At 34.6% G+C, this 15,368-nt stretch overlaps 2 protein-coding genes across 2 annotated transcripts; both read left to right on the forward strand.

Annotated features, from left to right (window-relative positions):
* The first annotated feature begins 4,729 nt into the window (after positions 1-4,729).
* On the forward strand, positions 4,730-7,796 carry LOC140175677 (uncharacterized). The gene is made up of 5 exons (XM_072204210.1): positions 4,730-4,934; positions 5,050-5,517; positions 5,612-5,862; positions 6,384-6,842; positions 6,933-7,796. The coding sequence occupies exons 1-5, from the start codon at positions 4,730-4,732 to the stop codon at positions 7,794-7,796; spliced, it is 2,247 nt and encodes a 748-aa protein (XP_072060311.1).
* Positions 7,797-11,483: 3,687 nt separating this feature from the next.
* On the forward strand, positions 11,484-14,869 carry LOC112715748 (hydroxyacylglutathione hydrolase cytoplasmic). The gene is made up of 7 exons (XM_025767564.3): positions 11,484-11,950; positions 12,035-12,157; positions 12,448-12,609; positions 13,442-13,520; positions 13,849-13,962; positions 14,357-14,533; positions 14,646-14,869. Exons 1-7 carry the CDS (start codon positions 11,904-11,906, stop codon positions 14,718-14,720), a joined length of 777 nt encoding a protein of 258 aa, XP_025623349.1. The 5' UTR covers positions 11,484-11,903; the 3' UTR covers positions 14,721-14,869.
* Positions 14,870-15,368: the final 499 nt, after the last annotated feature.

Genomic DNA, 15,368 nt, shown 5'->3' on the forward strand with positions numbered 1-15,368 from the left:
ATTTAAAACAACATATAAAAATTTGTTTGTGGGTCTAAGTATTATTAAGTTATTTATGGTCACATTGAATATATATGTTTGATTTATTGAAGAAAGTAGATTACCAAAATCAGTTAATAACTATTTTAGAGTTAATATATTTAACACTAGCTTAAGAAAAAATAAATAATACATAACATGTTATATTTTTATTAATCAAATTATTATAATTTAAATTAATCTTAACAAAATAATTTAAAATTATAATTTTAATCTTATCACGTGCATGGCACGGGTTAATACACTTGTTTTACCCTAAAAGGAAGGGTTGGGGCGCTGAAATTGAGAAGAGAGAAGAGAAGAGAGAAAACCTAACTCTCTTTGATCTTCAAACCACCATAACATGAGCTACGGAGCTCTGATTGATGAGCCGTTTGCGGCCACGCGTCACTCTTCTCATCCTCTACAATTCTATCTAAGTTTTGTGGTGAGTATTCCATTCATCTCTACCCAGTTTCTGAAATTCTCTACTGTTACACATTTTTGGGTAGTTAGTGTTGAAATCTTGTGATTTTGGGTGTTTAGGGATACTCCAACATGGATTCCAAGTGGGTTCCATCCCTACTTCATATGGGCTGAGGTAAGAAGTGCTCAAACCCTTGTAATTTGTCATTTTTTATGAGTCCTAGGTTGATGTATGTATGTGATATTGGTTATGTTAGTGTATTTGATGATCTTGGTGCACAATTGGGAGATTGGTGTTGCTTGAGGAGCTTTGGTGAGGCTTGGGGCTAAGGTTGGTGGAGACTTCTAAAGAAGAGGCTCAATTGATTTGGCTACAAGAGGTACGGTTTAAGTTTCATTTAAGTACCATGTGGTATGATGAGAATTCCTAGGCTAGATGCCCCTAGGATTAAGTTTGGATTGTGTAAATGGTTGGTGCTAATATGCATAGTTGGTATTTAATGTGAATTAATGATTGGGTTGAGAATTGTGTGGTATTGTATGCTTGATGTATTGAAAATTTGATGTATTGGGTAATGAGTATTGATTTGTGGTTTATGCATTTAAATTGTGAAATTGGGCCGGAGGCCGTAAATTTTGGGCCGGAGGCCAGAAAGACATAAGGAAGGTAAGTTGATGTGTATATTGTCTGATGACACAAGTGATTGGATGAATTTCAGATAATGAATATGTGAATGATTGGGTTGGTTATTGAATAATAAGGTTTGAGGAGTTGAAGTGTGGAATTTGGTAATTTTGGGTGAAATTATGTAGATGAGGTATGTTTGGTTTTGGTTGAGAAATATTATGTGGTCATATATGTGATTATGATTATTGATGTCTTGATGGTATGATAATGCATGAGAGATATGTATGTTGTGATATATGCTTGAGGAATGATTAAGGTTGATTTGTGGGTGAAATCACGTGATAGTGAGTATGACATTGATTATGTATAATGATGGTTGATTAGAAATAGTATTGTTGGAAATTGGGATGAGGAGGGATGTATGACATGTTGATGTGTTTGTAATTTAGCCATTTGTTTTAAATGGGTAAAAATGGTTATATGGCGATTTTGTGAATCGTGGTAAAGTGTTAATGTATGAGTTGAGGAGGCTTGATGTTGATTTTGGTATATTTTGATTGATTTCAAAAAGGGTTGAAACTAGCATGTTTTGGTTGATTTTGAAAAGGGTTGAAAATGGCTTGTTTTGAAAAGGGCACCTTGTGGTTTTGTATGAAAATATAGTTTTTGGCATACTTTGATGGGACATAACTTGGACTCTGGATTCCCGTTTTGTGCCAAACTTGTTTAGAAGTGAAATTGGATCCGGGATGTCCATGCCGTTCGAAGAACGGGCGAAAAACAATTTAAAATGGGAAAGTTATGGTCGTCGGAAGATTGGGGGTTGAATCTGTGAATTCTGCAGCTTTTAACTTAGAAAATTTTTAGCAGAATGACCCTCCACAGGTAGGCGCACTTGGCGCGTACGCGTCGCTTTTCAAGAAGGCACCATCCACGCGTGTGCGTGGTGTGCGCGTGTGCGTCGATGCGCTGCACCCAATGCCCAGCCATTTTCCCGAGAGTTGTATTAGAGTTGTGCTTGGGGCGCAAATGCACCCACGCGAACGCGTGGCTGACACGTACGCATCGTCTGGCTGTGTTTCAATCCACGCGTCCGCGTGTATGACGCATACGTGTCAATGAGCTTTGTGGCCATCCACGCGTGCGCGTCGAGTACATGTACGCGTGGCCCCGTTTTCATCCCAAAGTTGATTTTTGAGTTTTAAAAACTAAATCTCATACTTCTAAGCCTCCGATCTCACCCCTTATGTATTAAATCATTATGATATGCCTAGCAAAGAGGAAGGAGCTAGGGGATGTGGTAACTTGCGAATAAAGCAATGGGAGAAGTTGTGATCAAAGATGATCAAAGATGATTATATGAGATATGGAGGATGACGGTAGAAGTACCGTGTATGCCATGAGCCGAAGGGCTATATTTATTGATAAATGGCTGGTTTTTGATTGAACCATGAGCCGGATGGCTGAGTTATTGCCGGGTTATGGCAAAGCCATTATTGTTTATGGCTGAGTATAAATGCATATATGATTAATGAATGAATGTGTTAAATGGATAATAATGGAAGATGTTGAAATGTGATGTGTAACCCCGGGTAGTAGGCAGTGGTGTTGTCCACTTGCTCCAGGTATGAGACGGAAAAGGATGTTTATGATAAATGAGTTTAATTATGGAGTTTTGAATGAATGTATTTGTGATACCTGGGTAGTAGTAAGGGTTGTGGTTCGTCCCACTTGCTCCATGTTAATGTTTGAGATTTGATAACAATGATGATTGCTTTTAAACTGAACGAATGTATGTTTTGAGATCCTGGGCAGTAGCAAAGGTTGTGGTTCGTCCCACTTGCTCCAGGTCAGAGATTGTGACGCCTGGGTAGTAGCGGCAGTAGTGGTGAATCCACTCACTCCAGGTTGAGCTTTTAAACACCCGCTTGGGTAGTAGCCGCAGTAGTGGTTATTCCACTGGCTCTGGGTTAAGCGGGTAGTAGCAAGGGAGTTGTAGCTCAAACCTACTTGCTCCGCAAGGGGTGTTTCTGTCCAATGGTTAGCTACCAAGACATGTCGGGTTGGCTATATAACCGACAGATGATATCATCAGCCATAGGGTAGGCATACATCATTTGCATATGTTTGAATTGTTTGGGTTTGCCTAATTGTTTTGGATTTCTACATCATATATGCTATGTTACCTGATTATGTGCTACTTGTTCTACTTGTACCTTATTTGTGTATTACTTGCCTGTATTGCTTGTGTTTGTACAACTGAGAGGCCCCTCATACTGGTGTCGGTGAAAGTTGAGGGCTGTTCTTGATGAGATGATTTGATGATACGATTGCATGATGATGATGATCATTGAATGAGATAATTTGAGCTCCCTGGGGAGACGCAATAATGTGGTTTCACTAGCTCCAGGTGAGGGTATGATGTATTGATACAAAATTATTGAGGTAGAACAACTGGTGATGGTTTTGCTTATGATTCTGAGTCTGATTCGTGGAAGAGTCAGCGAGTTGGGAAACATGTGTAACATGAACTAGATTTAGTATCCCCTTATGACAGTTGCCTATTCATGGATTAGTGAGAATCTAGGCTGGATATTTGGTGAAGAAGTTTAGGATGCTTAGTGAGTTTTTATTGCAGTGCATTGTATTTATTTGGCACTTTTACCGTACTGGGAACCCATGGGCCCGGGGTTCTCATTCCGTATATATATCTCTTGTTTTTCAGATACAAGTCTAGGTGCTCAGAAGTGAGCTGTGGTTCGTCTAAGAGATGGCGAAGATATTTATTTTCTCTACTTTGTGTTTTGCTTAGAATCTCTCCACTTTGTTTTGAAAAGATTATATTATGTATTGAACTCTTTTGGAACTTTCCTATAGAGGCTCTTATGTTTCCTTTGGGAGAGATTAGGATATACTGTTGTCAACTACTTTCATACTGTACCCTAGCTGGCCTAAACTTCGCGGGTCGCGACTAGTGGCTATTACTTATGTTATATATATCTATCTGTTATCTATCTCTTAATCTCCTTTATGCCTTGTCCGTATATCACTTTCGGCTTCACAGTTTAACTTTTCATTGTCGAAACATGAGTGATACGTCTTCGCGATTTTATTTCTACTTTTTTCAGGCTTCTTGATTAATACTCCTTTCGAAATTACCTATATTTATATATTAAAAATCCACCTGAGATTCGTACCACCATAATATCATTGACTTATGACTCGAGCATAAGGATTTGAATATTAGGATGTTACATAACACATCCTTTGTACCTTGCTCTGCAATACCCTTTAATCTTTCCTTATGGTGAAGATGGATATAGGATTGGTATTGAAACTGCAGCTCGACACAACATTGATGGTTCCAAGAAACGAACTACAATTAGCATGAGAGAATTCTTCGCTTTTCATTTACAAATGTGGCATCAAGAATCCCCAATTTCGCTAAGTTCGTGTAGGCTTTTTCAACAATTTTTGGTTGATGCTTATACTATGGTTGAGGCTGATCGCCTAAATTATTTTTGATTCAACCAACTGAAACTAAGAGTGGAGAAGTACAAGTTATTACATGAATCATTGGTTAGAGGTGAAGCTAATGCCATTGCAACTGGACAGCAAATTATACTTCCAAGTACATTTACTGGTGGTCCATGATACATGTTTAATAGTTGCAAGGATGCCTTTGCAATTCGCAAGTATTTTGGTTTCCCGAGTATTTTTGTTACTGTGAAGTGCAATCCTGAATGTAATGAGATAAAGAAGTTATTAAAAAGAACTGGTCTACGCGCCGAAGACCGGCCTGACATTATCTCTCGAGTCTTTAAGATAAAGCTCAACCAGTTAATTAGAGACTTTAAAGATGGTTTAATTTTTGGCAAATTATCTGCATGCAAGTTAAAATAAATGATCTAATAAATAAGTATTTTTCTTAACTTGCAACTTATACCTTATTTGATTATTTTTATCATATTTGGCAGATGTTTGCATTCTTGAATTTCAGAAGAGAGGTCTTCCACATGCACATATTTTATTGTTCATGCATCCTATTCCTAAACCTAAATCTGTGAATGATATTGACAAGTTGATATCTGCTGAGATACCTGACAAGAGAAGAAGACCAAAGTTATATGCAAGAGTGGAGAAATTCATGGTTCATGGCCCATGTGGTAAGTATAACAACAAAAGTCCATGCATGCTAAATGGTATATGTTCCAAATATTTTCCAAAACCATTTAGAGCTAGAATCATAATTGACGAAGCAGGTTTTCCAAAGTATAGGCGGCTTGATAATGGTAGAACAATAAGGAAGAAGAATGTCATCCTTGATAATTCCTACATTGTTCCATACAATCCATCACTTTTATTAAAATATGGTTGTCACATTAATGTTGAGCATACTTGCCAGACATCTGGAATCAAATACCTCTTCAAATATGTTCACAAGGGCAATGACTAAGTTACTGCTTCTTTTTACCAGACTTCAAAGGATGGTAATACTGCCCCAATTGTTGATGAGATTCAAAACTATTATGATTGTAGATATATATCTTCATGTGAGGCAGTTTGGAGATTATTTGGCTATGATATACAAGTTAAGGAACCTGCTGTTAAGGAACCTGATTGTAGATATACTTCCCTTTCACTTACCTGAAGAGAATCCTATTGTTCTTTCTGACTCGGAGAACATTGAGGATGTAATTAGGCGCATGAATGGAAAGTTCACAAAACTACAAGCATGGATGATTGCAAACAGGCAATACCCTTATGCTAATTCACTGACATATACTGAGGTTCCTGCAAAATTTGTTTGAAAGGATGATATTTCAATGTGGTCTCCTAGAAAATAAGGATTCTCTATTGGAAGGTTAACTCATGTTCCACGTATGAATTCCTGAGGATTACTACTTGCGTCTGCTATTAATATTCAAAAAGGATGCAGAAGTTTTAATGATTTATGTACTGTTGAAGGTGTTCTATATAGCACATACAAGGAGGCATGTTATTCACTTGGATTACTACAAGATGACAAGGAGTTTATTGATGCTATAATTGAAGCAAGCACATGGTTATCTGCTAATTATTTTCGTGATCTCTTTGTTGTTTTACTCATATCTAATAATATTTCATGCCCAGAATTAGTATGGGAAAAATGTTTCAATCAATTTTCTGAAGATATTTTGTCTTCTCAACGCTGACTTCATCGATTTCCAGGTAAATACATGGCAATATTTAATTTTGTATATATTTATTATGCTGTTTATATCAATTAATATCAATAACTTACTTTATTATGTGTATTTTAGATATGCAGTTAACTGATGAACAAATAGCGAACTTAACTCTTGCTAAGATTGAAGAGAAGATGCAAGCGAATGGAAGATCTCTTAAAGAGTTTAATAACATGCCATATCCATCTGACGAAGTCATTGATGGTCTTGATGACCACATCATGATGGATGAGTTAAACTTTGATCGGATATCTCTTAAACTCGAGCTTCAAAGATACTTACAAACCATAACAGATGAACAACAAAATGCATTTGATAAGATTTTAAATGCTATTAATAGTGGAATTAGTGGGTTCTTCTTCCTGTATGGTTATGGTGGTACTGAAAAGACTTTTTTATGGAGAACTCTTTCTGCTGCTTTTAGAAGCAGTGGTCAAATTGTCCTCAATGTTGCTTCCAGTGGTATTGCTGCTCTTCTTCTTCCAAATGGACGTACTGCTCATTCTAGATTTAAGATTCCACTAAGCATAAACGAGGATTCTGTATGCCACATAAAACATGGATCCTCACTAACTAGATTGGTTTGTAAGGCCAAGCTTATTATATGAGATGAGACACCTATGTTAAACAAGCATTGCTTTGAAGCTCTTGACAAATGTTTCAAAGATATTATGCGCAATGAATCTTATTTTAATCCTGGTTTACCCTTTGTTGGTAAAGTTGTTGTATTAGGAGGTGATTTCAGACAAATTCTACCTATAATACCAATGGGCTCGCGCCAGGACATTGTACAAGCTTTAATAAATTCATTATATCTCTGGCCATCTTGCGAAGTTATTTGGCTAACAAGAAACATAAGACTTACAAAAGGAGGTAGCTTACCTGAAGATGAGAAATTAAGGTGTTTTGCAAAATGGCTAATCAAAATTGGAGATGGGTTGGCTGGTGATTCAACTAATGGTGAATCTAAGGTCATTATTCCTGAAGAAATACTCATTGATGATAACACCAGTGGTTTTGAAAAACTGGTAAGCTTTGTTTATCCGGACTTATTGCTTAATATCAACAATTCTATATATTTCAAGGAGCTCACAATTCTCGCTCCAACACTTGAGGTTGTGCATGATGTAAATAATACAATGATGAGTTATCTTACTGGAGAAGAAAAGATTTATATTTGTTCCGACTCATTATGCATTGAAGAAGGAAACATGAAATCTGAATTGGATACCATCACCACTGATCTTTTGAACTCAATTAATTGTTTTGGATTGCCTATCCACCAGTTGAAACTCAAAGTAGGTGTACATGTTATGCTATTACGAAACATTGATCAATCTAAGGGTCTTTGCATTGGAACTAGATTGCAAGTAAGACGGTTAGGTAATCATATTATTGAATGCATTATATTGACAGGTGACACAGCTGGTCAAGTTGTTCTCATTCTTAGGATGAACATGATTCTAAATAATGAGACACTTCCATTTAAGTTTTAACGGAGGCAATTTCCTTTGATTGTGTCCTTTGCTATGACAAATAACAAATCGCAGGGTCAAACACTTAACATGGTTGGACTTTTTCTGTCAAAATCAGTGTTTACACATGGACAATTATATGTTACATTATCAAAAGTGAAATTAATAAATGGGCTGAGAGTATTAATAAAGAACAATGATTCAATCTCTAATAGATATACTTTAAATATTGTATATAGAGAGATATTTAATAATGTATGAGGTTATTTTAACACAACTCTATCCAAAATCTATCGGTTAATTTGAGATTTATAAAATATTATATATTTTTTAGATGCTCTAAATTAATACACCAAATCTTTAGGTTATTAAAATACTAGAATGATGTAATATATATGAAGATTAAAATATATTAGAAAATATTTATTTATCAGTAATTTTATTGTCTATTAGGCAAATATAACATACTTAATTTTTATTTTATCCCGTCTCTATATAACATTACAAATTATTATGTAAATAATATAAAATTAATAAAAAAACCTTTTTATGGTAGGAGGTTATCATTGTCATATGTACTATCTAATTTCAAATTATTAATAAAATTTATTATTTATAACTTTTTAGAAATTTAATTATATTGTTTTAAAATTATTATTTTATTATTTTCGTTTTCATACACACTTTTTAAATCTTTCTTTTATTATTATTATTATTATTATTATTATTATTATTATTATTATTATTCCAATTTTTTAATAGTTCTGACAGGAAAAAATGAGTATAAATTTAGTTTTGGATGGAAGAATTTTGCTTTTCTTACAAATTACAAGTTCGAGATGTTTACGTATATTCAACCATGTATTTTTGTGATTGGTGATGAACATGTGTTTTAATTTTATGTATAGTGAAATGAGTAATTATTTTTGTGATATAATATGATATTTAGAAGTCTCTTAATATTAATAATTAACATGCAACAAATGATTTCATTTTTTTAATTCTCACTAAAAATTTGTTTATTTTTAATTAATTCGATTAATGACAAATATTATATTATGTATGTATGATTTATTTGGATTATAATGCACATGATGTTAAAAAGACATAATGTAATTTTTAATTCCCATGTTTAGCATGGATTCATTCACTAATTCTTCATATATTTGGGGGTTTGTTTGTAAACTATTTTTTGTTAACAAAGTAAATTAAATACCAGTTTAAATTTAAAATTTTTCATATTCTACTTTTTTTTGGTCAGAAATATGCTATTTTTTATGTCAGTGAAATATTTTACTTTAAATTTTTTATTGTCGATAAAATTGAATAGATTGAATAATAATTTTAGATGGATTAGACAATTTTTAAATTTTTTTTTTGTATATCAGAGATCCTAAAACCAAGAAAGAAAAGAAAAAACGCAATTAACCATCACGGAAAAATTGAATCCCACAACAATCAACAAATAACCACAGTTATCAAAATTGGACTGGATTGGCCGGTTCGATTGGAATGGTCTGATCGATTCAGTTTACGATACAGATTATTTCTGCAATTAATCCGGTCAACGGTGGTCAAATCCGTTAAAAATCGGACAGGTCAACGCGACGAATTGGGACGAACCGGCCCGCTTTGCCACCCCTAATATCTAACATTAATTTTATTTATATATAACTTTTTTTAGCTTAGACCTATTAAATTGAAGGCTAATAATTTATATAAATTATATATATCATATTAAAGTAATAAGCTAATAAAATTTATATATAATTTATTTAAATTTAAATAATATGAAATATTAAATCTTAATTTTTATTTTTTAATAAATATTGTATTATAATTTTATATATTTATTTAATTATTATCGGATTAAACGGTTCGATTACTAACTCATCGGTTAAACTACTAACTCAATAACCCAATAACTTTACCGGATTGATCGTCAGTTCAATTCTGATAACTATCCAAATAACATTAACTCTACTTTTTTGGGAGATTATCAAATCATAAATAATGAGCATCTCCTTTCAGAATTAGATTAACCAGATCGTGGGCCACCTGATTTGTCTCTCTATAGGTATGCTCGATTTTCACCGTCCAAGTAACTAACGTACGTGTAAGCTTACTAGCTTAGAATTTTAGATAGGGAAAAGCTCTGCATACAAGCCATATAATGGCTTGTATGCTTTACAAGTTCATTAAACAATAAAATCAAATTACGCGCGGCTCCACGTACGACACGCTACATCCCTTCTTCTTCTCCTTCTTTTTCGATCGTTCTTTTCTCCTCCTTTCTCACTGGTTTGTTCTTCGTCGTTGACGTTAGTTCCTCCACATACTGTTACGGCACGTTTTCATTGCACCTTCTTCTTCTTCTTGCTGCACGTTCTTCTTCCTCTTCCTCTTCTTCTTCTTCTTTTCTTTTGTTTCTTGCCTTCTCTTTCTCCTTCTTCATTTACGTGCTTTTCTCTCTGTTTTCTTTCTTCGTTATTCTCGATTTCTATTGTTTTTTGACATCAAGCTCTGAAATCGTTTTTGAAGAAGAAGAAGTAGCAGAAGACGAGGAGGAGAAAGAGAAAGAGTTCTGAGTTATGCATGATTTTGGGTGTATTTCTTTAAATCCTTTGGGTGTATTTTCTGTAATCTTTTGGGTGTATTTCTATAATCGTTTGGGTGAATTCCTGTAACCGTTTGGGTGTATTTCTGTAATCTCTTGGGTGTATTTTATGTAATCGTTTGGGTGTATTTCTGTAATCTCTTGGGTGTATTTTATGTAATCGTTTAGGTGTATTTCTGTAATGCTTGCCATTTTTTCTGAAATGAAAAATACACCCATAGATATCAGTAAGATACACCCATAGATATGAGTCAGATACACCCATAGATATCAGTCAGATATCACTCAAATACACCCAAAGGGTTACAGAAAATACACCCAAAGGATTTAAGAAAATACACCCAAAATTCGTTGAAGTACATCTTATGCATAATTTAGAACTCTTTCTCTTTCTCCTCCTCATCTTCTACTGCTGCTTCTTCTTCAAAAACGATTTTACCATGAAAAATCGAAAAAAATGAGAAAACAGAGAGAAAAGGCGTAAATGAAGAAGAAGAAGAAGAAGAAGAAGAAGAAGAAGAAGAAGAGGAAAACGAGGAAGAAGAACGTGCAGAAACGAAAGAAAAGGAAAAGAAGAAGAGTAAGAGGAAGAAGAACGTGCAGCAAGAAGAATAAGAAGAATTTCAGAAACCATGAAAATCGAAAAAAAACGAAGAAGAAGAAGAAGAAGAAGAAGAAGAAGAAGAAGAAGAAGAAGAGGAAGAAGACGAAGGCGAAGAAGAAGAAGAAGAAGACGAAGAGGAACCGTTTGAGTGGGGCGCGTGTAGTTACGCTCCATTCAAAATGAGTTAATGCGCGTGTTAATGAAGTTTGGGTTGATAACTTGTAAAACTTGTACGGCCTTTTTACTTGTATGTGTAGCAGGCCCCTTTTAGATAGATCTTTAACTTTAGGCATTATAAACTTACACAAAATAGAGAACACGGGTTTTTTTTTTTTGAGATAGGACACACAACAGACAACACGTTTTTTTTAGTGGATGGATTGGACAACTTCTAATATTAAGTTACACACTCATACACATAATATCTTCTTTTTAATAAAATTTGTACTATATAAAACTTGAACCCAAGATTTCTTGATAAGAAAGAGGAGCATATGCCAGATGAGCTAAGGCTCGTTGGCATAGACAACACGTTGAAAAGTTTCTTCCACACACAACCACTCACTAAACAGTAAACACCAGAAAGAGTTCATTTCCACAAACTGGACTCAGCGGACTCATGAACCCAAGTGTGATCCTTTTAAAGGCCCAAGATATGCTCTTTTTGGTAATTAAGGCCCAAGATATGGATCCTAGAAAAACTAAAACTACTTAAAAACAAATTGTATATTCAGGCGAACGAAATGCCTCTTGGAGATTTGACAGGTCATAGGTGCGTGGCAGTGTTAGACCGAAGCCACGCCCCACGAGAAGGCTTAAAGCCTTAAACTATATAGAAAATTGGAAATAGCCCGAAGCATCAGTTGTGTTGGGACGTAGTAGCATCATCGTCAAGGATTGTGCGACCATGAAAATTTATCACATTCCTTGTCTCCAAGACAATTATTCCTACTTGTAATATCACTAATCTCATTATATTATCTTGTTTTTCCGCTTTTATATGTTGACATTCAATTTTGGGTTATTGTACTGATGCAGGATAGTGGACGAGAGCACCAAAGAAGGTGCAGTGGTGGACCCTGTTGAGCCTCAGAAGGTTCTCGAAGCTGCCAATTCCCATGGCGTCAATCTCAAGCTTGTCCTCACTACCCACCATCACTGGTACCATGCTCCTACTTCCTCACCTTTCTTTAAGTATAACCTAACTGGAATTTGAAGTTGATTAGAACTGTTATAGAATCTGTATGCATTAGCTTCTATCTGCTTTGAAGATTGATCATTTACATATGAACTGTTTATCAGATGTTAAGATATCTATATATTATAAGGCACTCAAGCCAAGGCTAATTTTTTATAGAGATTTAGTTTAACTATGATTATCAGTTTTTCATAGGTTTACTTAGTTATCAATGATAGAATATTGATTGGCAATGAGAGTTTGTAAATGACAGGGACCATGCTGGTGGAAATGAACAGATAAGGCAACTGGTGCCTGGAATCAAGGTCTATGGTGGTTCAATTGATAATGTGAAGGGTTGCACCGATAAGGTCGAAAATGGGGATAAGGTTTCCCTAGGAGCTGATACTAATATATTGTCTCTTCACACACCTTGGTATGTCTATTGAATTTGTCACTTGCTTATTTTTTTACATAAATGCTATATGCACACCAAAAATCAACCATTATGTATTTGTGTATAAATACATGTTATTTAACATTTTCAATATGTATTTTGTGTTTTGATATATATTTTCTACTGATGGTTGATTTGGTGACTAATTTTAGTATACATCTAGCATTTATTTTTAGTGCCCCCATCCTGAACTTAACAACGGTAGGGAGTTTTATATGAAGTTCCCTGCAACTGCTTCTATTGTAGGACTATTGAATTGACAATATCCAAATTGTATTGATAGTACAATTCTGTAAGAGATTTGAAAAATATAATAATATCGTGAGCATGATGTCAATAATTAGCAAAATGGGAAAGAAAACTGATGTTCTTAATGTGGTTATCTTACTAGAAAGTTTTGTGCTGATGAGGAAATGTATACTAGGTGAATTTCTTGTTCAAAATGCTTTCGATCCTCTATTACTGTCTGCTGGAATCTTTAATTTATTGTATAAGTTATTTCAAATGGTATTAATTTGAGAGCTGATCTCATCTACAAAATAATTGTGTAAATATTTCAAGGTTTTTAATACAGGGTTATAGTTTCCTAGCTCTGTTTATGTGTTTGTAACACTAATATAATATTTTTACTTAGCAAAAGTCACCAAGGAAGCTTAACTTTGTGTAATTGTTATTACTTATTATTAGATGCATCATGCATGCTATTGTTTCTTGATTTTTCTAGTGATTGAACCCTTCTTCCTTTCTGACTACGCATTTCTCTTTTGTTAACTATAATAAAATTTTATTTTTAATTTCCTGAATTGCTCAGTCACACCAAAGGTCACATAAGTTATTATGTGACTGGCAAAGAGAACGAGAACCCTGCTGTTTTTACGGGAGATACACTGGTAAGCTCACTGATCAATCTTATCTTTCTCATCTTGAGTTCTTTCATGTCCCAAAGAGTTGTTCCCTGGGAAGTATAGTTTACTCAACCTCTTGGGGTCAGTTTATGTAGCTTATCTTTTTAGCTGTCTTTATCTCCATGATACATTAACACTTGTATTTACGTTCTTGAATGATAAAGTGGTTTATTGTTAGACTTTTGTCTTTCTTGGGTTTATTTTTAGCTCTTGTAATAAGCTCCACTTTATTGTGTTGAACTCTTTCTTTCAAAATAAAATAAAAAAAAAACCAAAAGAAGACCTTAATTTATTGTGTTGTTGCTTTTTGTAGTTCATTGCAGGCTGTGGGAGATTTTTTGAAGGAACTGCAGAACAGATGTATGAGTCACTCTGTGTAACACTAGGTTCATTGCCAAAGCCAACCCTCGTTTACTGCGGCCATGAGGTAAAATAACACTAAAATCACCCCCCCCCCCTCCTTTCCTTTACGGCTTTACTAAAGATCATTTATTATAGAAAAATGTCACTCATCTTCTCCTAAATTAAGAGAACAAATTGATCCACCTAGCAGTTTCAACAATTAGTTTATGCACGACTTCTCCCTGTAAGAGTGGTAATCAGTTGAGATAGAGGGAATGGTTATTCATAGGATTTTGAGAAGTTAGGAAAATTACATCTGCCTGGAAAATTCTTCATGAATTTGGCAAAGTGAAACAAGTCCAAAAGGTTTGATTTAAATGTATACGAAGAATGCAGTTCAATTCCCGAATAAGTATACTATCGAGTTTTGAACTATAAAACTTGATTCCTAATTATGTCGGCTTATGTTTTGTGCACAGTACACAGTGAAGAATCTGCAATTTGCTCTGACAATTGAGCCAAACAACTCAAGGATACAAGAGAAGTTAGCATGGGCTCAGAAGCAGAATCAAGCTGGCCAACCTACAATTCCCTCGACCATTGAAGAAGAGATGGAGACCAACCCATTCATGAGGGTTGACTTACCTGAACTTCAGGTATATACCATATAGCATAATACAAGAGCACGGAATGAAATAGATTAACTTAGAGAATGCATATTCCTTGTTGTTCAAGAAAGTGAGACATAAAACCTTAAATTATTTGCAGGAGAAGGTGGGTTGCAAGTCCCCTGTTGAAGCTTTGAGAGAGATACGCAAGCGTAAAGACAATTGGAAGGGCTAATAATATTATGTTACATTTGTCTTTCTCTGTAAGAATGTGTTTATAGACATTTACATTTACATAAGTTGTAACATTTGGCGTTGCTTAAAACCACCTTGAAGCTGAAATGAAAAATATCATAATCAGTAAATCAGATGCTTGTTCTGTTAGAGGCGTGGATTGTGATTTGCATAGTACAATGTTTTTGTTGGTTAGTCTAAACAAAAAGATGATGTATGTCATTCATGTTATCTACTTCTGAACTAGCGACACATGATTTTCTCCTTTCCTACATCTGCATGTAACTTTCAACCCCTAAATTTGATGTTATCAACCTGTAGGTTATACTTTTGGTGACTACCCGGAGATCATATGAAGTTATGTTTTGTTTCTATCATGTGCTTGCCAGAGAAAATAACAGCCTACTTTATTTATTTACTTGATTTTATTATTATTATTGATTTTATTATTATTATTATTACTATAGCATAATGAAATGATTGCCTCGTTTTTTAGCGTGTGTAGATAACGAAGAGATTAAAGACTTGTAGCATTCTCAAAGCGGTGATTTAGGTGTGTTTGGAAAATTCGTTGGAAGAGGAGTGATTTAGGGTGTGTTTGGAAAATTCGTTGGAAGAGGAGAGACACGTTTAGACTTAAACCAACGTT

The sequence above is a fragment of the Arachis hypogaea genome, chromosome 10 (assembly GCF_003086295.3).
Source record: "Arachis hypogaea cultivar Tifrunner chromosome 10, arahy.Tifrunner.gnm2.J5K5, whole genome shotgun sequence".
In the NCBI taxonomy this organism is placed as follows: domain Eukaryota; kingdom Viridiplantae; phylum Streptophyta; class Magnoliopsida; order Fabales; family Fabaceae; genus Arachis; species Arachis hypogaea.

What these genes read in the sequence shown, in the direction of transcription:
- LOC140175677 (XM_072204210.1), top strand. Translation starts at nt 4,730, where the DNA reads ATGTTTAATAGTTGCAAGGATGCCTTTGCAATTCGCAAGTATTTTGGT. An exon ending in AATTAGAGACTTTAAAGATG is followed by an intron (nt 4,935 to 5,049) that starts GTTTAATTTTTG and finishes CATATTTGGCAG; the next exon opens with ATGTTTGCATTCTTGAATTT. An exon ending in ATTCACTGACATATACTGAG is followed by an intron (nt 5,863 to 6,383) that starts GTTCCTGCAAAA and finishes TTAGATATGCAG; the next exon opens with TTAACTGATGAACAAATAGC.
- LOC112715748 (XM_025767564.3), top strand. Translation starts at nt 11,904, where the DNA reads ATGAAAATTTATCACATTCCTTGTCTCCAAGACAATTATTCCTACTT. An exon ending in CAAGACAATTATTCCTACTT is followed by an intron (nt 11,951 to 12,034) that starts GTAATATCACTA and finishes GTACTGATGCAG; the next exon opens with GATAGTGGACGAGAGCACCA. An exon ending in CTCACTACCCACCATCACTG is followed by an intron (nt 12,158 to 12,447) that starts GTACCATGCTCC and finishes TGTAAATGACAG; the next exon opens with GGACCATGCTGGTGGAAATG.